The sequence below is a fragment of the Trichomonascus vanleenenianus genome (genome assembly GCF_965637985.1).
Source record: "Trichomonascus vanleenenianus strain CLIB 3782 genome assembly, contig: TRVA0_046S, whole genome shotgun sequence".
Lineage (NCBI taxonomy): Eukaryota > Fungi > Ascomycota > Dipodascomycetes > Dipodascales > Trichomonascaceae > Blastobotrys > Blastobotrys vanleenenianus.
The window spans coordinates 60,386-83,817 of NW_027481841.1; the positions used below are offsets into that span (position 1 = coordinate 60,386).

At 51.5% G+C, this 23,432-nt stretch overlaps 8 protein-coding genes across 8 annotated transcripts; 3 read left to right on the top strand and 5 right to left on the bottom strand.

The window, feature by feature from the left end:
• Window positions 1-980: 980 nt before the first annotated feature.
• TRVA0_046S00628 (uncharacterized protein) lies at window positions 981-3,284 on the top strand (the record flags this gene model as incomplete). Its single annotated transcript, XM_076686919.1, has 1 exon — window positions 981-3,284. One exon carries the CDS (start codon window positions 981-983, stop codon window positions 3,282-3,284), a length of 2,304 nt encoding a protein of 767 aa, XP_076538848.1.
• Window positions 3,285-4,166: 882 nt separating this feature from the next.
• Window positions 4,167-5,319, bottom strand: GLC7 (type 1 serine/threonine-protein phosphatase catalytic subunit GLC7; the record flags this gene model as incomplete). Its single annotated transcript, XM_076686920.1, has 2 exons — window positions 4,167-4,967; window positions 5,140-5,319. The coding sequence occupies 2 exons, from the start codon at window positions 5,317-5,319 to the stop codon at window positions 4,167-4,169; spliced, it is 981 nt and encodes a 326-aa protein (XP_076538849.1).
• Window positions 5,320-7,949: 2,630 nt separating this feature from the next.
• On the top strand, window positions 7,950-9,548 carry VTS1 (Vts1p; the record flags this gene model as incomplete). The annotated part of the gene is made up of 1 exon (XM_076686921.1): window positions 7,950-9,548. One exon carries the CDS (start codon window positions 7,950-7,952, stop codon window positions 9,546-9,548), a length of 1,599 nt encoding a protein of 532 aa, XP_076538850.1.
• A 690-nt stretch (window positions 9,549-10,238) lies between these two features.
• PDE2 (3',5'-cyclic-nucleotide phosphodiesterase PDE2) lies at window positions 10,239-12,026 on the bottom strand (the record flags this gene model as incomplete). The annotated part of the gene is made up of 1 exon (XM_076686922.1): window positions 10,239-12,026. The coding sequence occupies one exon, from the start codon at window positions 12,024-12,026 to the stop codon at window positions 10,239-10,241; it is 1,788 nt and encodes a 595-aa protein (XP_076538851.1).
• A 1,804-nt stretch (window positions 12,027-13,830) lies between these two features.
• Window positions 13,831-14,160, bottom strand: RTC3 (Rtc3p; the record flags this gene model as incomplete). Its single annotated transcript, XM_076686923.1, has 1 exon — window positions 13,831-14,160. One exon carries the CDS (start codon window positions 14,158-14,160, stop codon window positions 13,831-13,833), a length of 330 nt encoding a protein of 109 aa, XP_076538852.1.
• A 248-nt stretch (window positions 14,161-14,408) lies between these two features.
• On the bottom strand, window positions 14,409-19,010 carry SWR1 (chromatin-remodeling protein SWR1; the record flags this gene model as incomplete). Its single annotated transcript, XM_076686924.1, has 2 exons — window positions 14,409-18,841; window positions 18,908-19,010. The coding sequence occupies 2 exons, from the start codon at window positions 19,008-19,010 to the stop codon at window positions 14,409-14,411; spliced, it is 4,536 nt and encodes a 1,511-aa protein (XP_076538853.1).
• Window positions 19,011-19,480: 470 nt separating this feature from the next.
• Window positions 19,481-19,978, top strand: TRVA0_046S00760 (uncharacterized protein; the record flags this gene model as incomplete). The annotated part of the gene is made up of 1 exon (XM_076686925.1): window positions 19,481-19,978. One exon carries the CDS (start codon window positions 19,481-19,483, stop codon window positions 19,976-19,978), a length of 498 nt encoding a protein of 165 aa, XP_076538854.1.
• Window positions 19,979-20,540: 562 nt separating this feature from the next.
• On the bottom strand, window positions 20,541-22,613 carry TRVA0_046S00782 (uncharacterized protein; the record flags this gene model as incomplete). Its single annotated transcript, XM_076686926.1, has 1 exon — window positions 20,541-22,613. One exon carries the CDS (start codon window positions 22,611-22,613, stop codon window positions 20,541-20,543), a length of 2,073 nt encoding a protein of 690 aa, XP_076538855.1.
• Window positions 22,614-23,432: the final 819 nt, after the last annotated feature.

Sequence of the window (23,432 nt, forward strand, 5' to 3'; positions counted from 1 at the left end):
TTAAATATTACTGTCGTAAATAGATCGTCCTCATTTAATAAGTACCGGGTAAGACATTTAAACTTGCAAGAGGCATATGGGCAAAATTAGGGGTACTTGTGTATTCAAATTTCAAACTACACCGTCCGTCAGTTTCTATAGCATAAGTAATACGTATTCTATGGTGCTGCGTGATCGGATTATAAGGGTATAGCTTAATGGTTGTAGGGTGCGAATGGAACTCTGTCAAAAGAGGCATCTTAATTGGTTGTCACGTTTAATTGAGAGAGCATACACTGTACAGGGTAGGACAGTAGTAGGGTCAATTGGAGATATAACAGTATACTCCGGCTCCCTGTTGTCCTCAGAGGCAAGCGTAACTCTTGATTTGTAATGGGTGTTACTAGTTGAAAATAAAAACAAGGATCTCCCCATCTGAAGCCGTGACCTGGCTCCGCGGAAGAGTCTAGAGAGATCTTATTCTGAGGGGGTCTGGGGCAGAGTCCCAGATGTAATATATGGCATACTCAACTTGGTATTTCTATAGTAGTACGGGTTGCCTAGCGAAGCTCTCTGGCGAGTTGTGCGGCGATAATTGACTACCCCAAGTAGCATAATACCTTCTCAGTACCAACCAAGAACTGAACATAATTCGAAAAGTCAATATTATATAGACAACTTCATTAATTGAGCAAACTGGCCCATCGGACTGTTGTAACATGTAAGTGTATCATACTGCTACTAAGAGAATTCAACGAAATACAGAAGGATCCAGCATTCAGCGGAGCTTGACGCTCAAACACAAATACGAATTGGGGCCGTTTGGCAATCTAATGAATCCACACTCCTGTATATCTCAGAGCCCCCCAGTATCAAGGATGGAGGAAGGGCCGGAGGGCGTGTCCGGCATGCCGCGCGCAACAACGCACTCTCGCCATTTTTCACTTCAAAGACCGCTCCAGACGAAAAGGTCCCCGAGGAATCACGATTGGAAAGAGACGATGGCCAGCTTAGACTTTTCGAGCGGGTCGATTGTGTCGGTCTACAGCGGTAGCAGCGGTTCGCTGGTGCCCACGCGGGTGCTGCCCGCGTCGAGGCTGGTGCCGGTGTCCAAGATATCCCGGTACGACACCGCGCTGGTCGCCGCCAATGACCACTTCATATGCTACCCGACAGCCAAATCTGGCGTGGTGAGGGTAATCTCACAGGAAGACGCTTCGCATCTGACGCTCGTATCGGGCGGACAGAAGATCCGCGACCTCGCCATCTCGGACGTCGGGCCGGCGACCTGGGTCTCCGTGCTGGTTGAGCTCGACGGCGACGAGCAGCGTATCCAGTCGTGGCGACTGAAGAACGGCGGACCGCTCAGCGACGCCCAGATTGAGGCCCAGACGGCCATCGCCGTCGAGAGCGGCCGCAGCGTCAGTCAGATCAGGTACGCCCAGGGTTCGACAGTGCTCGTGGCCGCCTTTGTCGGCGACGACGCGACGCCGAGCCTCGAGGCGTACGATGCGGCTCATGCGGCTCTGGTGGCTCATCAGGCATGCCTCGCCCGCGTTGCCGATGTGACGGTCACGTGGACTGCCCAGGCGCACCTAGCAGTAGCCATTGCGCTCCTGGAGGACGGGTCTGTCAACGTGTGGAACCTGCCAATTGAACAGAAGAAGTTCACCATGTACCGGCTCGATGCTCCGGTGATGACCCAGCCGCAGTCCGTTTCGATCGGAGGTCTTCTCATGTTCGACCGCAAGCTCGGCGTCCTGGATCCGACCAAGTTGAGCCAATTCAAGTGCGTCGTTGATTTCAAATCAACGCTGAAACCTCGCACGTACCGATTGCTGCATTTTGAGCGCAAGTATGCTATTGTTGTAGACACGGCCAACAGCCAGCTGGTGGTCGTTAAGATTGACCCCGTAGACAGCACTCTGCTGAGCATCGCCGCATTGAAGATGCCTAGTGGAGTCGAGATGCTTGATGTCGCCGTTACAAAGAACTTGGACGCTGTCGACAACAACGACGCCTTTGATGCGTACATCTTCCACTCCAAGGGCCTCTCGATTCTCCAGGTTACCCAGGAGGACCTTGCAGTTGACGGCTCTACGGTGTTACGCGCCGCCAGCAGCCGAGCCAACTCTCCAGCTATTCATCCAGCCAGCGCTCCAGGCGTTCGAGCCGAATCTCCAGGCATCCCAGCTAACGTTCCAAGCGCTCCAGCCAACGTTCCAAGCGCTCCAGCCAACGTTCCAAGCGCTCCCGCCAACGTTCTAAACGCCCCAGCTAGCCTTCCAAGCCCCCCAGCCAAGAAGAACAATAACCGAAAGAAACCAGTCCCGCGGAACTCCAGTAGCGAGGGGTCGCTTGACTACGACCGAATTGTCGAAATGGTTACCAAGAAGCTTCTCGAGTCGGGCCAGTTTGTCACGCGGAAACGGTTTGACGACCTGCGTAAGAAGTACGAAGAGCTGGCCAACAGAATTGAGACCCTGAGCACCGGGAGCGAGCAGGCTCTGTCCAAGACTGAGTCCCCACGAGCCCAGAAAGATGGCAAGTGGTCCATGGGAAGCACAATCTGGGGCCCCATTGGCGGCGCTGAACAGCACGGATCGCTGTATAGAGAGTCCACCGCCGCGGCCTCCGGGGCCCCAAGCGTAGGCGCCACAGCCTCTCCGTCGTCATTTGACGGTGATATGCTGCCGCTGGCCTCGAGTACTCTGTCTCCGAGTATAGCCGCCCGGAAGGAGGAGTCGCCTATACGCGGTCTGTGGAATGCTCCTCCGGTGCAGCAAGCTACGAGCGTAGGTTCGTCTCCAGGGGTGTCCATTGCTTCTGTCCAGAAAGCAAGTTCGCCAACTCCGTCCCCAGTCGCAGTGGCGCTGGCTCCAGCCGACGTGCCAGAGAGTAAAAAGCCGGTCGAGGCGCTGGTCAAGGAGCTGGTGGCTGCGGCCGGGACCGAGTCGTTCAACGTTCAAGGAGCCAAGATTTTCAAGGAGCTCGACGAGAACTACTCAGCCGAGGATATGGTGGCGACGAACCAGATATACGTCGTGCTATCGGCCATTGCGTGTGTATCGATGCTGTTCCGCGACCTAGCGACCCCGAAGCAGGAGGTGGATGCTCGCATCCGGTGGCTCGGAGACGCTATCACGGCGGTGAGCAAGCGGGATCTCGGTGCGGAGAAGGCGGTCGCTGACTCGACCTTCAAGAAGGTCAGCGAGGAGGCGAGCAAGTACCTGTTTGAAATCCCTACCGCTTATATGGCCATCTCGCCGCTCAAGATCAAAATCGACGAGATCATCAAGTCTTAATTCCTTTTTTACCGGGAGTTGAGATATATCTTGCCATGGAAGGCATTGGGCAGGGACGTCTTAGCAAGGCTCGCAAGGCAACCTCTACTGAGTACCAGTCCCCACCGTTGTAACAAACGTGAGAGTACTGTATGTTTGTACTACGCACTACGTACTGTGGCCCCCATCCATAGGACAATTGAATATACCAAAACATCCCTCCGATGCTCTCCGAGGCTCCACTTTGCCTTTTTTATTTTCCCTGGGTGTATTGTTTCTACTACGCTATGTACTATCTACCACATCCATAGGATAATCATAGGCAGTACAATCGAATTGAGGGGCCAGCCCCTCACACTCCCCGTGGCTCCGCTTCGCGGAGATCAATCTCGAAATTGGAAGTATTTCTACACTACAGTATGTACATCTATAGGACAATCATAGCATCACAGGACAATCGACTCTCTCGCTATTGAATGTGAGATTATAAATGACTATATTTCTATACTAGGTAACACTATGTGCCACATCAGTAGGACTTGAAAAGGACAATCATAGATGAATTGAGGGGCCGGCCCCTCAAATTCCTCGTGGCGAAGCTGCGTGTCGGTTTCCAAACAAGATATTATTTCTGCCTGTATATATCATCACCCTTGATTCTTGATTATCGTCACCAGTTGCCTGACCGGTTGCTCGATTCCTGATTATCGTCACCCGTGAACCGCGCCGCATTGTCGCAGTTAAATACAAGATTTCATTTCGCAGTTTTTCAACAGAGGCTTTCGAATTGGTCATAAATAAAAAAAGAGATAAACATAATAAAAAAGACTGAGTGAGGAAAATTGGCCAGACGGAAGCGGGAGGGGGCCACGGATTATTTTTTCACTGTTGGCTGTTTTTTTATTACTTGCCCGACTTTTTGCCCTTGCGTGGCGTGGCCTGGCGGTTGGACGACCCACCACCGTAGGCGTATTTTTGCTTCTTTTCGGCGGGCTTGAGGATCTGGAAGGAGCACAGTAGCGACTCATCAACGGACATCATGGCACCGGCGTTATCAAACTCGCCGCAGTAGTTTGGCGCGCTAAACAGCGTCACGAGCTGGCGCTTGGAGAAGAACTCGTAGCCATCCTCGACAACCTGGTGCGCTCTACAAATGAGGTCCATCTCGTGCTTCTGTAGGAACCGCGACACCACGTCGGGGCCAAACGTAAACGACACACCACGGTCGTTCTCGCTCCACCCCGTAATGTCCTTGTCCGGGTCGGACCACAACAGGTCGCACAGCAGGCCAATGTCCGGTATGTCAGTGGGTCGCATGACGCGCCGGATCTGGTCCATCGAGTTGAGGTCCGGCGACAGGCCGCCATGCATAGTGAAGATCTTCTCGTCTACAATGGCGGCTATGGGCAGGCAGTTAAAGCAGTCTGTGAAGGTCTTCCACAGCTTGATGTTGTAGCGCCGCTTGCACTCGTCGTAAAAGCCGTAGATCCGGTTGATCGACGCGCACTCGTGGTTGCCTCGCAATATGAAAAAGTTCTCCGGGTATTTGATCTTGTACGCCAGCAGCAGGCATATCGTTTCCAGGCTCTGCTTACCTCTATCTACGTAGTCGCCCAAAAACAGGTAGTTCGCCTCCGGCGGGAACCCGCCGTACTCAAACAGCCGCAGCAGGTCGTAGTACTGACCGTGAATATCGCCGCAAATCTGCCCTCATGTTAGTCTTTTACACTCATAATCTGGTCACTTTGAATGTCACCTGGTGATTCACTTGGTGATTTGTATGGTGATGTCACATGGTTGACGGATGGTTAATCCCGTCGTGCCACCGTGAATTCCAAATTATTTCAAAGCGACTAAAAAAAACGCGTCAACGTACCTTAATTGGAGCCTCGAGCTCAAGGAGAATGGGCTGCTGGATGAAAATCTCCCGCGCTTTGGTGCACAGATATCGAATCTCGTGCTCGTGGAGCTGGACTAGCTTCCCCGGCCGGGAGCCTCGTACCTCGAGCAGTCTATCCACAATCGAGTCGAGGTCGGGTTCCTGCTGGTCGGCCATGGTTATTTAACAAAAAAAAACTGCTACTAATACTTTTGTATTTTTTTTTTGTTTAGTTTAGTTTACCTTGACGTGGAAAAAAACCGGTCAGTTTTACGGAAAAAAAGGGTTTTTGTTGGAAAGTCGAGGGGGGAAGGAAAAAAAAAAAACGAAGTGCTGTCTTGCCGCGACGGCTAATTTTGAAAGGAAGAAATGGCGAGGGAAAAGAACGCGTAGGAGGGCGAGAACAAATATCGACACACACACACGAGAGAGGAGAGAGGAAAGGAAGGGAAGAAGCTGCTAGAGGCAAGGAGAAGAAAAAAAAAAAGGGGAGGCGAGGGCCGCGGAGCTGGGAGGAAAGCACCACCAAGCCCAACAACAACAAAAAGGCGCTACACGCTATTCATTAGACCTCGAGAGGGAGAGAGAGAGAGATAGGAAGGAATAGGGAGAGAGAGAAAGATAGAAAAAGGAGGGTCAGGTCAATTGGAAATAGTTAGAGGAGTTATACAGTCTGTTACAGGGCATATTTAATTGCAATTGGCATAGTAATAGACGAGAGTTTGCGATATATGTGGTCAGTGCATCATCGTACATCGTACAATTGTACCATGCAGTAGACCCATATGATTGGCGTATTTCAACAGCATACTGCTGCACAGTGTTTTATTCACTCTTTCGAGAAGTGCGCGTATAATGGAAGTAGTAGTCGAGACAGTTTTTTCGCGGAGAAACCGGGATCTTACTTTGTTAGTTGGGTCATGGTTACGTTGACTACATGACTACATTGGCTACCGGTATACGATATATTAACCAGGGGTATTTGAAGGAGCATACATAATCACTGGTGTACTGCGAATCATTATATTGAAGTATAGGGTATTACGATTGGACAAGTAAGGTATTGGATTAACGAAACAGTCGCCGAGTGGCGAGTCAGAATTAGCGACATTGGAGTGGTTCATGAATCGCAGAGTGGTGTGAGATGGCCCGGATGGAGGAGGTGATGAGCGCGGGTGGTGGTATATTTCCGAATCGGGGTGTAGATTGGGGGATGCGCGCTGGCGCAGCAGCAACGGTGGAACGCGTCCCCATACCCACCGTATCGAATGAGAGCTGGTCGTAGCTTATAGAAGGCTCGATTACCGTAGTTAGTTAGTCAATTGTAGTTCTTTGTACTTATTTTGTGTCAGTAGCTATTATGACAAGAGTTACCCAATTTCAGCATTATTATTGTAGCCAGATAAGTTTAGGTTACTGGTCATAATGTAGCTCTACTTGGGCGTACCGGTAGTACATTTTCGAATGGTTAATAGTATGGGTATTGGAAGCTGTTACATAGTAGAGGATATATAAATAATCTGTAATTATTTGAAAGTGACAGTAGTAGAGGATATAACCTGTTAATTGAGATTCACAGAGTAGAGAGGATTTACCTTCCGCCGTTTCCAGCATGAAATGCACGCCGCCAAGTGGTCCCTGCGGCGGAGGTAAGCTGAGGATAAACTGTAGTAGTAAAGGAAATAGTTAAAAATAGTAAAGGATATTGATATATTAGAGAACATACTAATTGGTTACAAGTAGTACGGATATATAAGAAGACATTTTCTAAACATACAGTAGAGGACATGATAGCGGACAGTATTGTAGGACAAGGTTGTATAAGATATACTGTAGCAGTATTGGACATAAGAGAGGACATAGTAGAGGATATAGTACATAGAGAACAAAGTAAGAACATAATAGAAGATGCAATCGTAGAAAACGTATATATAAGATATAAGTACGTGTAGCACACAACACAACATAGTACACATAGTACACGTAGTACAAGTACCGGTAGTACATGTAGTAAAATTGTCAGATCTCCGATCTGATCTGCAATCACATTTCTTCACGCATTGTATTACACATGGTGCAACTGCATGGAATCTCATCATATTTTCCATGGCAATTCAGTATCCTATGGTACTGGTAAAATTGTCATTAAGACAGTTGCTACGGTACTACGCCTAGGGGGGGGGTACCATAGCCCCCCATTATCTAATGTCGTGGTAACGGCCTTTGCGAAGGTACTATTCTATCTGGTATTACAGTATCTACACTCTATATATTCGCAATAAAACGCCCCCTTCACTCAGCTATGTACAACTATATCTTCACAGCCATGACCCAATAGAACTGTCAGGGTCTAAGTGCTGTGGGGTGAATGTGTAGTGATGTGCTGTCGCCTCCACCCCCTTAATTTTTTCCTCCCTCCACTGCCATATCACTAATAACCACCTTCACCAGGACAAATAACCAGGTCTTTTAACTCTCCATTTTGTCCTTGTTCTCTTCTATCTTTTCAGGTAGTCTGAGCAAGCACAGTAGTCAGGTAGTTATCCATTTCTATACTGGAGAAATACGAAGTAGGTTCGAATCAGACCCTGATCACCACCTACTATCCGGACACTCTACGAAATATCGCCAAATACCTGCCAGGCAGCAATATCCCGAAAAACGCTAAATAGCGGTCAGCAGAAGGACCCCTCAGGTTTTTTGTGGTATTTTTTGGCACCTTTTTTTGTGGCTATAGACACGCTTTACAAATCATAATGACCGCGAGGAGACGGCCACCCCTCTCAGAAACTGAGCCTCCAGTCCACATGGAGCGCCAGAACTCAATTGATCTGTCGGGCATGACGTTTGATTCGCCCCTCGTGAACAGAACCCGCCCCACTAGCGAGATTTTCCTCAACACACCGCACAAGAACAGCATCGACTACGGCCTTGGGCCCTCCTCTTCATCTATCGGAGGACTGGGCAGCAATACGGGGTTCCTGCCCCCTCAAACCGGCTCTGCTGCCAATAGCAACGCCCATTTCAGACAGAGCTTCAGCCATCCGCACCAGTTCTCGCACCAGTCGTCGAACTCAGTCCACCACCAGCACCAGCACCACCACTCATTCCACCAGCATAATCCTTCCACCCACTCGTTGTTTGGCGGCACCGGCAGCTCGTTTGTGCCGCCGTTTGCCACCGCCACGGGTGGTAACGACCAGATCGACCAGGCCGCCGAGCAATGGCTGGCCGACCTCCAGCTGTACCAGCAGACTCTGGAACAGATGGCCACAGTGTCGCTCGATAAGAACTTTAAAGATGAGCTCAGCGCCATTGAACAGTGGTTCCAGATGCTTTCGGTTGGCGAACAGACAGCGGCCCTCTATTCCTTGCTCCAGCAGACGACACCCATTCAAATTAGATTCTTTATGACCGTGCTGCAGCAGTTCGCTAATAAGGACCCTCTTTCTTCTGCATTGTCGCCCACGACTAGCGAATTCGCCCATGCTCCGGCGTCTCCACGCCAGTCCGAGCCAACAATTCCAACCTCTGAGCTCCCCTCAACGCTGCTAAAGCAGTACAATCAGCAGCAGCACCACCATCAGCAGCAGCCACCCGCTGTTCCAGCTCCTTCAAAGTCTCCCTTCATGTCTCCACCATCCAAAGAGTACGCGTACAACTCCTTCCTTGGCAACAACAATGCATCGGGCAACAGTTCAGCCGGCACTAACAACCAGTCCAAGTCGCCGTGGTCTGGCTCAGAGATTATTAACCGACCGCGAAGCGCCGCGCCTCCAGAAAACCAATTGCATCCTGGCGGTAGCAGCAGCCAAGTGGGCGGTGGACACCAGCGATACCGATCTGTGCACCTCACCGAGTCTAACCCGTCTTGGGCAAGCATGATGAACACTCCTACCAGCACTACTTTCAGCGGTGCCACTTCCAACTCCGCGAGCAAGGTCAACGCTGAAATCGCCAATGCCACTGCGATGAAACTAGCGGCACTTGGCACGGTCAATGGCCGCATTATGCTCGACGACGTAAAAAAGTACCGGCGTCGGGGCAGCTACATTTCGGACGAGGACCAGAAGATACTCGAGCGCGAGTTTGCCAACATGCAGCTTCAGGATGCCGCTGCTGCTGCTGCTGCCCAGACCACTGAGCGACCAATGACGCCGTCGTCGAAACAGGGCCTGCCCAAGAAGGACGTCAACTATACCGAGCCAGAGCTGCTCGAGGACATAGGAGGGTGGCTGCGGACTCTGCGATTGCATAAGTATACAGACAACCTCAAGGACTTGGACTGGAAGGAGATGGTGCAGCTGAGCGATGAGGATTTGCAGAAGCGGGGCGTTACGGCTCTTGGGGCGCGGCGAAAGATGCTCAAGGTATTTGAGCAGGTCAGGGAAACTCATCAATTTTGAATCCACAAATGCGTCAAAGTAAGTAGTCTTAATCTATGAGCCATTTACGAATTGGTTAGCTCAGCAAATGAATCATCGTGGATCCATTCAACCCAGTCAATTAAAATAGCAACAGTTCACTTTCTTAGCACGTATGTCCCCCAGTTGTACCACATTTGCACCGTGGTGATCCCCCGATGATCGAAACAGTTCTCCTACGAGATTAACGAATGTATGGGATTAACAATCCCTCGCTAGTGGACTTAACTCGCCGCTGGCATTTTGCGGGGATTGAACGCTTTGCGTAGTCCCGACTATGTTTTAGTACGTGCTGTGACAGCAACAGCGTAACCGAGTGCTCGCAAGAGCTGTTACCATTCTCTACCTCTGTTGAGAGGAATGTAATCAACTTTATAACACCGACATCATCAAATACATGTATCGAGGATGAAGCGTAAAGCAAACACTTCAATTACCAGTCTACAGTGATTCATTGCCAACAACTCAAGGCAATCAAATGAGAAAGCCATAACTCTCAATATGAACCTTCATATTGGATTTCTCATTTATAGCCAATCGGTAATCCATTCAATCGATCAGATCAATCACAGTGAGTTCATGAACCAATTGAGGCCTTCAAAGGCCCACTGTCAATTGCGAATCTATCAAATATCTCGAGAAAAAAAATCATAATATACATTAATAAAACGTCTATTCTGCCAACTTTGCTCTCCAAGTTTGGGCGTTGTCATTAATAATGCCAGTCGTAAACTGCAGCTCCGGAAACACGGCCGACAGGGCCTCAAACAGCGGCGTCGCATATGTCTCTATAAAGAACAGTTGGCCCTTGGCCAGCATCTTGACCTCCTGCTCCTTGGACATCGGCTGCTTTTCGTGCTGTTGCGGTTGTGGTGGTGGTGGCGGTGCGCTCTTGTTGGCTGCCTTGAGGCCAAACTCCACCTCGAGGGTGGCCACCTCGGTGAACTCCTGCGCCAGCACCTGGCCCCACTTGGTCGAAATATCCAGGTGCCGCGCCACGTTGGAGATGTCGGCCGACTTGATAAGAATACAGCTCAGCAGCGTCTTGTCGGCCAGCACCTCCTGTCGCGGTCGCGCCTTGAGCCGGCACATGTAGTCAAAATGTACCGCCATATCGGTCGCCAGTACCGAGTCTATAATCATGTTGCACGTGGGTTTGAGGTTGGCGATATTGGGCCAGTGTTGCCGCAAAATCTGCGTGAACGCCGCCGAATGGAACGACTCCAGCACGCTACGGTCATTGTATATCTGCGCAATTGGCGCGTGGCACGACACGAGGAACGCATTCGTAACGCCCGGGTGGCCCACATCATGGCCAATGGCCACAATCAGCAGCGTCAGCGCCTCGAGCCGCGAGAAAATGTCGTTACTGCGGGCAAAAGTCCCGACTTTGGGCAGCGCGCCAATGGCAATTAAAAAGTAGAAAGTCGCCTGTAGCACGTCAATGGCATGGCGGAAATTGTGGTACGGGTTACTAGCGTGGTACGAGTCGCGCAACACCATGACGAGCGTAATCAGTGCCTCCTCCGACAAAACATACTCATCGGTGATTTCATTGTCGTCCTCATTGGCGTCGTTGTCGTTCTCAGAAAGAGCCTCGGCCGAGAACATGCTAAACGCATGCTGGAACATGACAACGGCGGCCAACACGAGCTCGTCCGACGACAAGTCGTGGGCATAGAAGTCCCAGTCGCCAATGATGCCGCGAACGCGTTCAATCTGCTCTGCCTTGTACAAGTCGCTCAGACGGTAAGAATTGAACTGAAGCGCGCTGTTACTCATAAAGAACCGGCTCATGGGGTTGATTCGCACCGATTCGGAGCACATGCCCAGCGTCGAGCGCACCTCCATCGACCGCGATTGCAAAAGCCCTTGTAATTGGCGCGTTTTAGCCGTGGTGCGCTGTAAATCGCTCCTGGACAAAGTTCGCAGCGCCGTATCGGCGCCATACTGGTTGTAGAGCGGCCACTGTGTCTGGCGGTCCGAGAGAACCACGACCACGGGTGTGTGGGCGAATTGCGACCCCAGGTAGCGCAGAATCTGCGTCGCCGCGTCCTCGTTGGTATTAGTACAGGCGTTAGTAGTCGAATTGTTAATTGTCAGGTCGTTAGTGTCGTTATTATCATCATCGTCATCATCGTCATCATCATCATCATCGTTAGTCGTCTCTTTTACGGTCACTGCTGCCTTCGAAGCGTCCGGGCTCACAAACACAACGAGTGGCGAGCACGGCTTCTTGGTGTCGCCGCACTGGTCGTGAAGCGAGGAGCACGTGAACAGGTGCTCAGCGAGTGCGCCAAATGTCGCGTATGTGCACACCTCGTCAAAGTAGTCGAGCATGAGACGCACATTGCGCACGACCCCTGGGGACCGTTCGGCTGAGTACGCAATCGAAGACGAGTACTTCGCGCCGTTGTTCTGTATTTCCGAGTCCCAGTAGAGGGCCTGCGGATGTCGCATTCTTTCCTTTTGAGATTTCGTCTTTTCAAAGCAAATTTTTTTTCGTCTTTTGGCCAACTTATTGTCGTCCGGATCCTTCAAATAAATTAAAAAAAATAAAAAAAAATATAAAAAACTCCAAACGGGAAAATGAATGGTTCGTGGGTAAAACGGAGGCCTGTGCTTTTTTGCCTGCTTCGTATTCTTCTCGAATCGTCTGGCACTGGACGGTGGTTGGGAATGGGAAAGGGAAAAGAGAGAGGGAAAGAGGGAAAACTGGCTTTTGTTGACTGTCGTGTCCAGGGTGGTGGTGGTGGCCCACCTTTCTCTCACCTCGTTAGACGCCGGCGCGCTTAATGCCCTCCACTGAGACGAGAGAGATGAGTTAAGTTAACCCACCGCCCATATGGGGACCAACGTGGACTTAATTAATCTTACCCGGCGCTGCGCCCGACGTCGGAGGGGGCGGGGGTGGACAAAGGGCGCGTGCCTCGCCCCCCCCTCTCCTCATCCCGCAAATGCCGATGCGCCGATGACGGTGCAGATCACAACGGTCTTAATTCGACGAACAGTGCGCTGCCGATGGGGTTCACCAAACGGGTGGTCTGTGTTCGGAGCTGGTTTGCCGGAGGGGCTGTCTATCCTTCTCGGGAGATCATAAACACCGATGGTGTATGAATATAGAAAGTAATCAATTGGATCTCGAAAATTGTGGGTTACCGCTGAGGAGAAGCTTGTTTTAACTTGCATCCGTCAGGTATTACGGTTTCAGTTTATGTGTCACACCCAACCGGTGCAGCCTCTCGCTATTACCGTACATGAACTACGGTACCTGTGGATCCGGGTATTGGTGAGATACAACAGCCACATACCGTAGGGCTATACATGACCAAGGCTTCTGTACGCACAGTGCGTAGTTCAAAAGGGCTGTGCGCGGGTAAATGGGTCGGGTACACGGCCCATTGTGCGGTATATTGAACAATGCTGTGCTGCATAATGGGGCGCTGATTCATTACCCTGGTAATCTATGCTGATAAGCCAGCCAATAAAACGCACCAGACAGGGAGAACCGTTTTACGTACGTAAACAATGTACATATTCGATGTAATAATGGAGACGTTTTGCGTAGGATGCAGACATGCAGAGTGTGGCTTATTCCCTTCCCCCGCTCCACGCACATACTGGTGGCCTTAGTGGGTCCAGCCTCTAAAGGTAGTGCGTCTCAACAACGCCGACTCTTCAGCTTTGCTCGTTCCAAAGCATCTAACATGATTATAGGAATTCAACATTTGTGGGCTAAAACAGATGAGCCACAGACTAAGTGTGTAACCTCATAGTGGCAGATGCATGAGTGATAATCGTTCATAGAACAACCAAGCCTCAAATCGCACCCCCCACAAACGCATGGAACAACATGTCACCTTTACCGTGTGAACTCAACGTCCCGGTTCTATCCGGAGTCCGTTTGCTTCTTCGACGCACAGCAAAACTGAGTCTGTGCCTTGCATGTCCTCGGCGCAGCCGAGCCTTAGTCCTTCCATGAACTGCTGCCTCAACTTCAGCCCCCAACCCCCCATAGCTTCGCAGAGATCCATTGATGGGCTACAATACCTCCGCGAAGCGGAGCCCCAAGGGGGGTTTGGGGGGACTGGTCCCCCCAAGAACATTCCGCTGCTTCAATTAGGGTCCAGTTCGCAGCCGCAGCGAAGTCGCCGCGCGCGCTCGCGCCGACAACCCGACTTCATACTGCATAATCTGGGGAAAAGTGACCTAACACTACTGTGTAATGATATATTAAACTAGTAGTACTGTATAATTAACAAGGCTAGTACTGGACCTTGATGTTCCCCTGGTCTCGACTGCCAATAAGATGGCCACCCTGGACCTCGCCGTCGAGTAGGATCTTGCGGATGACCTCGTCCTCGTTCTTGGTGCCAAACTCGTTTAGCAGTGCGCCGTTGGGTGCCTGGTCGTAGACGCCCTGCGAGCCGTGTCTATGTGTAACAAAAACCTTGTAGAGGTCCACCACCTCGACCATTGGCACCGACGTATCCTTCTTGTACCGGTTCAGGGCATCCTTCGACTGGGCCCACACAATAAAGTCCTCGTTGTCTCCCTTCCAGAACACTCGTACAGATTTCTCAGAGGTCGCCATGTTGAAAAAATTGACTTGGTTGTGGTTTAATTGGTTATAATTCCCGTTGGTAAAGATATTCCATGCGCTGGGACGGGGGAGGGCCTTTATAGTGGTGGGGCCATTGTCTCCACCGACTCCTTTATTCGTTGGGTCACGCCTATAGGGTTCTCCCCCCGGTGTCTGACTAAGGCTTGCTCATACATCGTCACATCATTAATACACACAGTTCTACCATTACACTAGATATGTAGCAATACATTGGTTTGTTAGACGTAGTTGGCCATCCAGTCGGGACGGAAGTCGGACTCGAGGAAGCGCAGCATGTAGTCGTCGATATGCCCAATGTCGTCATCCTCCTCTTCTTCCTCCGACTCCGGCTGTGGCGTCTCGTGCTGCGGCGTGCCTTGCTGTGGCGTTTCTTGCTGTGGCGTTCGCGGTGTAGCGCTCGCGGTTGCCGGATCCGGCGTCGTCGACGCACCAGGCGTGTGGCGCCCCATGAACTCCTCCGTGTCGAGGTTGACCTCCTTCATGGCGACGCGGGCCGCCGCCACGTCGTCCTGGTCTTCGGCCTGGGCAAGCACCCTTTCGAGTCGCTTGGCGCCGCCGCCAACCCCGCCAAGCAGCGGGCGGTCGTCGCTGATCCCTTCAATGTCACCCAGCACGTCCTTGACGCTCATCTTGTTCAAGTAGTCCGTAGTAAAGTCACCCTCCTGGATCACAACATTGTCGAGCACCCGCTTCTGCGTCGCCTTGCGCAGAATGTTCGACTCAATCGTGTACTCGGACACAAACCGGTAGATGTGCACGTCTCGCGTTTGGCCAATTCGGTGACACCGGTCCTGGCATTGCCGGTCCATGGCCGGGTTCCAGTCATTGTCGTAGAATATAACCGTGTCGGCGCCAGTCAGGTTGATACCTAGACCGCCAGACCGCGTAGACAGAATAAATACAGGAATCCGCGCGTCAGTGTTGAACCGCTCGGTCAACACCTGCCGCTGCTCCACTCGCGTAGCTCCGTCCAGCCGCAGGTACCGGTACCCGTGGATGTTAAGGAACGTCTCGAGAATGTCAAGCACCTTGGTCATTTGCGTGAAAATGAGCGCCCGGTGGCCATTGTCTGTGAGCTCTCGCAGCAACAGTGCCAGCCTCTGCAGCTTGCCGCAGTCAAACTGCACCAGCCGCTTGTCCGGGAACGCAATGCTCATCTTCATCTGCGCCAGGTGGTAGGTCGGGTCCTTGCGAAGCGCCATCTGCGTTTCTTCGGGAGCCTCTTCCATGATGCGCTCAATGCCGCTCGTCTGCTTCATGTCAAGCGTCACGATCTTGGGCGTGACAAACGCGTACTTCTCAACGATGTGGGCCATCTTCTCGCTTCGCCGCGTGTACGACACCCTGAGCTCCTTCAGGGCGTCAAATGTCTCCCACGCCTCGCGCTTCGGCGGCCGGATCTTCACGAGATCAACAACGTTACTCCCGTAGATGGGCCGCTGCCGCGTCTGCATCGACGTTCGGAACGCCAGGTGCTTGAGACGGCTCTCGGTAACAACACGGTCGCAATAGTCCATGTACTTGTTGTGCTCTTCCATAGAGCTGAAGTTGGGCAGCACGCGATCCGCCTTGCTGAGCTCTTCCAATTGTTTCATGAAAATGCCATACGCCGTCAGCTGGACGCGCGACGCAATATTGTGCGTTGAAAAATGCTCGTTGGCCGTCGGAAGCAGGCCCATGACGTTCAGGTCAACCACTTCATCAACCCGGTCGAGCAGCCGCCGTCGCACTAGAACGTCAGTCGGCTCAAACCGTCCCGGGACACTCGCCGTCTGTGCAAAAGACGTCACAATTGGCCGCACTTCAAACAGGTCCGGGTGATTGCATACTTTTCGCAGCTGCATAAGACAATTGATAATGCTGAGGTAGTTGCCGCTGGCAAGCGTCTCTCGAGTCTGGGCGCGCGCCATGAAATCATCGTAGAGGTATCGCTGTCGCTTGCTGAGCCGGCAGTACACAATATGCTCATACTTGGCCGGCATCTGCTTTTCGACGTCGATCTTGAGCCGACGCAACAGGTAGGGACGCAGGATCTGGTGCAGCTTGGACACCGTCTGGCGAGCTTCGTCGGAATTCTCGCCGTCAGTCACGCCTGTACCTTCTTCAACCATTTTGTCAACGGGCCGCGCAAACCAATCTTGAAAATCCTTGAGATTGGCAAACCCTTCGGGCATCATGGCGTTGCCCTTAGAGGAAGGCATCAGGAAGTATAGGAGAGACCAAAGCTCCATGAGGTTGTTCTGCAAGGGTGTACCGGTGAGAAGCAGCCGTCTCTCAGAATTGAAGTTCAGCAGGGCCTGCCATCGCTGCGACTGGAAGTTCTTAATATTGTGAGCCTCGTCGAGGATCATGTAGTGCCACTTCTTTCGCCGGAACGCTGGCTGGTCTTGTAGCACTAGCTGGTAGGATGTAATGCACACATGCCACATATCTTCCTTATTCCAGCCCTTTCGCTTCTCCTTTCGCTGCTGAGGGTTGCCGTAGTACGTTAAGACTTTGAACCCGGGAGCAAAGCGCTTAAACTCCATCTCCCAGTTAAGCATGACGGACGTGGGGACGACGATTAGATGCGGACCCCATACATGTTTTTCGCATGCCAGGTAACTCAACAAGGCAATAGTCTGAATAGTCTTGCCCAGACCCATTTCGTCGGCGAGGATACCGTTTGTGTGACTATTATACAGCCCTGCGAGCCAGTCAAGACCATCGTGTTGGTACTCTCGCAGGGTTCCTTTTAGCAGGAATGGAGATGGGATGTGAGAAACCTCCTTCGACTCGGCGGTGCCATTCTCGAGCTTATCTTCGACATCGCTGCCGTCCTCTTCAGCGGCGGATACCTCTTCAGCGGCGGAAACAAATCCTTCGTCCTCTTCCTCGCCGTCCGCCACTGGTTTCCCAAACAGCGATGCGAGGCCTCCCTCGGCTTCTTCTTCCTGTTCTTCATCGCTTGCTTCACTCAATTCGCTCTCAGATTCTTCCTCACTATCCAATGGGATATCCTCATCTGACGACCCTAGCTCATCGTCCGAATCCTGCTTAATGGTGCTAATGTCGATGTTATTGATAAAGCGGTTTGAATCAGTACCATTAGTCATGACGCTGTCTTCATATTCCTCTTTAACATTGTCCTCAACCTCACTTTCTGCCTTGCTCTTACCTTCCTCGTCCTCTTCCTCTTCCTCTTCATCCTCCTCTTGTTCACTTGCTGCCTTGCTCTCGTCAGCGAGCTCACTTTTATCTACATCGCTCTCTGCTTCGCTCTTTTCGTCCGCGTCAAGGTCCATGTTTTCCAGCGCGGCGTACTTCTCCCGCAGTTGTTCAAGTGAAAGCTTAGAATCGTCGTCTCCGACACCAGTAGTGCCATTGACTTCATCTTCTTCATCTTCGTCGCCAGAGGAAGACATTTCTTCAGAATCAAGCCCCTCGGAGGAAATATCACTATCAAGTTCCTCTGCAGACTGGTCTACGTCAGATTCGATTTCGCTCTCAGGCTCTGCGGTAGCGGAATCGCCGCCTACACGCCGTTCCAGCAGCTTGGCAGTATTCTCTAGCATTTTATCCAGTTGCTTCTTGCCATGCTCTCTTCGCTGTTCCTCGAGCTCTCGGGCCCTCCGCTGCGCCACGACTTTAGCCACAAGCTCCCACTTTTGCAGCACCATCTTAGCCGTTACTTCGGCAAGCGATGGGGCCTTCTTTTTCTTAGCCTTGGCAGCAGCCTTGTGCTCATCCTTTTGTTCCAAACGCCTCTTTCGCTCATCAATAACCCGTTTGGCGAGCTTCTTTGCCTGGGCAACATGGCTCCGCCGCTCGGCTCGCATGAGATCGGAGAAATGGATAGCTTGTCTAACCAAGTTCATCTGGAACGAACTATTTATTCCAGGAACTGGATCCACGAACTTTTTGGAAATGTCCTCTTTGGCATCAAAGAAGAGACCATTTTCTCGTCGTGCCTTGTCAATGCGTCGTCGCAGGTCTACCTGCGAATCGACGTACTCCTCACGCTGATCCAGACTGACATCGTCATCTAACGACACAAAAGACGTCAAATATTGTTCCAGAGATCCGAATTGCTTGTTCGAAAGCTGGCTGGGGTGCAGAATAACGCTACTTCGGTCGAGATCAGGGCTATCCCAGTCAATTTCCTCTTCCACCCATTCTTCCTCCTCTTCCTCCGGCTCCTTTTTTACAACAGACCTACGTGATTTTTTCGACTTTGAAGAAGAAGAAGAAAAAGGTCTCGGTTTCGGTGCTTCCTTCTTTGGCGGTGGAGCAGCCTTCACGGGTGTGCTTGCAGCCTCCTCTTGCACTAGCTTGATCTTGTGGCGCATAGCCCGAGCCAAGCGCTTGCCAGAAGCACCCGTATCTGCAAGCTTATTCCATAGATCGAACTTTTGTCGGTAATTTTCAAAAACCTGCGTCTGATCTTTCTTCGCTGCCTCGGGATCAAAGCTCACGAGCGACACGTATTGCTCGAGATGGAAGAGCAACCGCACCTTGTCATCGTGGCGGTCCAAAATTTCGGCGATCCGGTGCTCAGTTGCATCTTCGGATCCAGAACTTCGCAAGGGTTTCCTCGGTAGTGCGTCCTCTTCGTCTTCATGCGTCAAACGCGATGATCTTCGTCGCGTATCTACCTTACGCCTTTTCGCTTCTATAACGCGGTTCTGTTAGTTAAATTATCACCAAATGTAAGCAAAATGAAGTTCCTAATACATACCAGGTGCCTCTCCCAGCTCGATTTCGTGGTGCGGTTGCGCCTCGGCCTGCTTGGTATGCTCGTTCAACTCTTGCAGCCTCCTGCTTCTACGTGCTGAATGCATTCTTTCCGTTCCACTACCAGTTTTCAATTAATCAAATCGACCATGGTGGGTCAAAGGAAATAAACGAGTCGAAATACGTTTATAAAACTAAAGTCAAGGTCGTCTTTGACACAATTCGCCACTCTATTCGCTCCGATACGCGTGAGATGCCGACCCTGGAGCTCAAATGTAGGCAAATTGAAAAAGTGAGGATATCGCTATCGCGTGAAGCCTTGCGCTCGCGTTGGGACCAAAGCGTGCGCCCGCGCCAACTTTCATAAACGATTCCGCCGCATTCTGTGGGGCTCTCATCACCCTTTTACGTCAAACGCGCGCCTCGCCCTTGATAAGGTGAGTAAGCCGCATGCGGCTTGGATGAAAACCTCCCAACCAATGGCAGGGCTCGAATTTTTTCGCTCCCAACGCCCATTGGGCCCAAAACCTTCAGTTCACTTCAATCCTCGGGAAGCGAAAAAAAGGACAGAGGGACCATGTTGAGACGATCAGCCCAGATACTGCGACCAGCTGTCGCACGAACCTCTGCGCGACGATGCATTTCTCTTATTCCAAACTCCCAGCGGGTGCCAGAGCCGCTCACTGCTGAGATGGCCGCCGAGCAGGGCAAGAACGACGACCGACTCATTGGCGACTACCCCCACGTCCCACACGAGTATTACCAGGGTCGAAATCCACACATCAAGTACGACGACCAGCAGCAAAGGCGAAACTTCAATGAGCCACTGTACCACTACTACGACGTTGTCGATGTCTGGTCGCCAGATCGATTCGACCAGGTCTCGGATAGCACTGCATTGAAGTGGGTCGGCTGGACTGTTCTGGCATTCGCTGGCCTTTCCGCATTCGTGTATGCTTTTGTTGACCACGAGTCACCAGCCGTGCGAAGAAACTATCCTCACGAGGGTCTCTACAAGGCTTTGGGCGGCACCGAAGAGACTAAGCAGGTCTACCAGGCTCGACAGGATAATTAGACGAAAACCCCCTTTTTATATATTCTAATGCATCTTGTTTATGACGAAGAATCGCGCCAATTGGGCTTCTAAATATTGGCTCGGGATAATAAGAGAACTTATATGACGCAATAAGCGGGATCGAGAAGGTAACCCTACTTTTTTAGGATCCACTTAACTTTTGAGGACGACCAAAGCTTAAGGGCCAATTAGAATGGGCCATTGATCTGCAAGCCAGAGAAGAAAGGAAATAGATTTGGTGGGTATTCGACAACCGATTTCCCACTTGACCAACGAAGCATCGGCTGTTGCATCATACACTCACCGTCTATACCACTTGATCTATTGATGAACGCGCATTGCAAGTTTTAACATTCGCATTAGTTATTTCAAGCCGTGTAAGAATTGTCTTTTACAGTATCAACATCTCGAGTTGAGAGCACGTTATTCAGTTTGAAGTACAATGTGCAGTGGAGAAACCTCCGCGAAGCGGAGCCAGGGGAGCTCGAGGGCTGGCCCTCGAAAACAAACGATTCAACAATAGTATTTATAAATATCTATGGCTACAATCTAGTTTGGTTAGTTAGAGCTTGTGAGCGTTCTTCTTCGCCAGATCCTGGATGACAAAGTCGGTAATGACCGCGGAGGAAGCCATGCAGGAAATCATTGGATTGACACCACTAGCGCTCGGAAAGACACTAGTATCGACGACGTAGACATTGTCGCATTCCCATAGCTGTCCACGCTCATTAAGAGGTGCGACCTTGGGCGTCCTGCCCATCCGGCACGACGCCATCTGGTGGGCGCTGCCCAAAGAAGCGCTCAATGGTCGAATCGCAGCAGACTCGACGTTCTTACGCCACTTCTGGTACTTTCTATCCGTGATTCGACGCTTTTCTTTGGGGATCTCACACTCAAAGGTAGATACCATAGGGATAGGCATGCTGATCCGCCTGGCGCCTTCTATGTAGAGAACGTCTGCGGCGCCAATGCATCCGCGGAGCAACGCCTCGCCATCAAACTTGTTCATGCTGTAGCGCATCTTGGGAAAGTACGGCCGGTCGAGGCCCATTGCAACTTCGCCATCGGTTCGGTCCCGAGTGATGACGAGTATCGCCGCGGTCTTGTTGTACCGCATGAGGTCCTCTCGATAACGTGGGCCACCCTTCCACTGCTTATAATGGTTCTCGATAACTGGCGCGTTGAGAATAGCCTCAAGCCGTGGTCCGTGGCCACGGCCGTCGAGATCAGCGAACTGTGTGCACACTGTTGTCAAGATTGCTTTCTCGCTAGGGTCCATTTCGTAGTCGAAGTCGCCCAGTACACACGTCGAAGGGTGCAATTTCAGCCCCTTACCGATTTTTTGGTGCTTGAACTTGGACCGCTTGAGCAGACAAGGCGTTTGAAGCGACCCACAAGCGACAATGACCTTCTTGGCCCGCACAATGAGCTCGATTTTGTCCTTGACAATAGCCTCTACACCGGTAGCTCGGCCGTTAGAGTGCACGACTCTGAATACTTTAGTCTCATCGAGCACCCTGGCGCCATTTTCGCAGGCGTCCCTGAGCCAGTTGACGACCCCGCCCTGCTTAATACCATGGGTACACCCCATAAAGCACAGTCCACAGTCATGCGGCTGATTCCCGACGTTCTGCGGGACATCCTTAACGGCATAGCCAAGCTTCTTACACCCGTCCAGGATGATTTTGTTACACTCAGAGTGGTTAATGTGCTCGGTCGAGCACCCCATCTGCTGCATGACATAGTCCATAGCGTCATCGTACACACTGTCCTTGTACCACGGCGCGTGCTCGGCCCATTGCTCTCTCACGTCGTTAGGGGTTCTCAGCGAAGCGCTCCAATTGACTGTTGTTCCCCCGCCTAAAGTGGCTCCCGCGAGAACAGTCATTGAGCCGTCAGAAGTCAACAGGGCGCCTTGGTTCTCGTACAACAGTCTATACGCGCCGTCCTCATTAAATTTAAGCTCAGATTGATGATAGTACTTTCCCTTCTCGAGCACAAGAACGTTGTAGCCCCGGCGGGCAAGCTTGCTGGCTGCCACTCCGGCGCCGCTTCCAGACCCGACAATGACGACATCCACCTCAATTTCAGCTCTGGTGGTATGCTCGCCGAGGTTCAGCATCTTGAACTCGTAGAACTTGCTAAAGTCCAGGCCCTCAGCCTTTGGATTGCGCTCGGGGTGTCCAATGAGTTTGTACCCCAGCGGGTTGAGCCGAGTAAAGTAGTTGGTCCCTGTGTCCACAAAGGTCCGTGCCAGCGTCCTGAGGCGAGCAATGGACGAGGACTGCCACGACATGAGCACCCGCTCTCTCTCCTGCTGCGACATCTCCGTTATGAGCTTTCTCGATCCCGTCAGGGCCAGAGCAACGGATCGGATGCCCAGCATCCTCATCGCAAACTTGAGATCCTTGGCTTTCTGAATCGATACCTGGCCAATCGCGAATTCGACTGCCTCGCGGAATCCAGGCGTCTTGGACGGACAGGTCTTTGCGAACTGTTCGAGATCATCTTCGGTAGGACCGAGCTTGTCGCAAACAAAAGGCTTGAGAGACTCGGCACTCTCGAGTGGCGGAATGACACCGTCGAAAAGAGCCGCAGCGGTCTTCCACTCTGAATCGGAGAACTTGAATGACATTGCTTAGATACCTCACAATCTTCACGGCCTCTCCTGTCGCATATATACCCAGGGGCCGCTCGGCTACATGTGATGATTGGTGCACGGCTGTCCGCCCCACATACTCCCCCTCCCATCGTTATCCCCGTCAGGCCGAACAGTCCGTTCAATTACCGTGCTAATATCGGCATTATCGATTATTTCATGTGCCGGTTGCGTAGTCTGTATTCGAGGCCAGTCCTTCAGCTCACATAGCTAGCGGAACCACAGGGGGTTAGTTAGTCACCCTTCAGGAATATCCTATAGCTTCAATTGAACTTGAGGGCCAGCCCCCAACCCCCCGTAGCCCCGCTTCGCGGAGGTCATTGATCGCTATAATATCTCTTTATACCAAGCCTCAGAGGAATTGGGGTGGACTGATTTCCCCGTTGATACTAGGAGGGAATATTTGTCCGCTCCAAGTGGACCGCAATTGTCCAATTGCTACCCTATAACACGATGGAAACAGATGCGATGTTCAGCGTTCAACGATAATCTAGACCTGAATATGTGCATAAAGTTGAGTAGATCGATAATATTTGGCTGTAAAGGCCAGTCCGGTAAGCTAAATGTCTTCAGCACACTAGACAACGCTGCAAGAACTCGGCGAAGCGGACCTATGGAAAGGATGTTTAGGGTTCAATTGAAGCTATATAATGAATGTGCATGGGAGAACCAGTCCCCTCAAACCTTTTGGATGCTGCAATATCTCCGCGAAGCGGAGCTACGGGGGTTTGGGGGCTGGCCCCAGGGGAGGATCGTGATGGTAACGGGGCCAGCCCCTATGATTAGCTTCTTAAT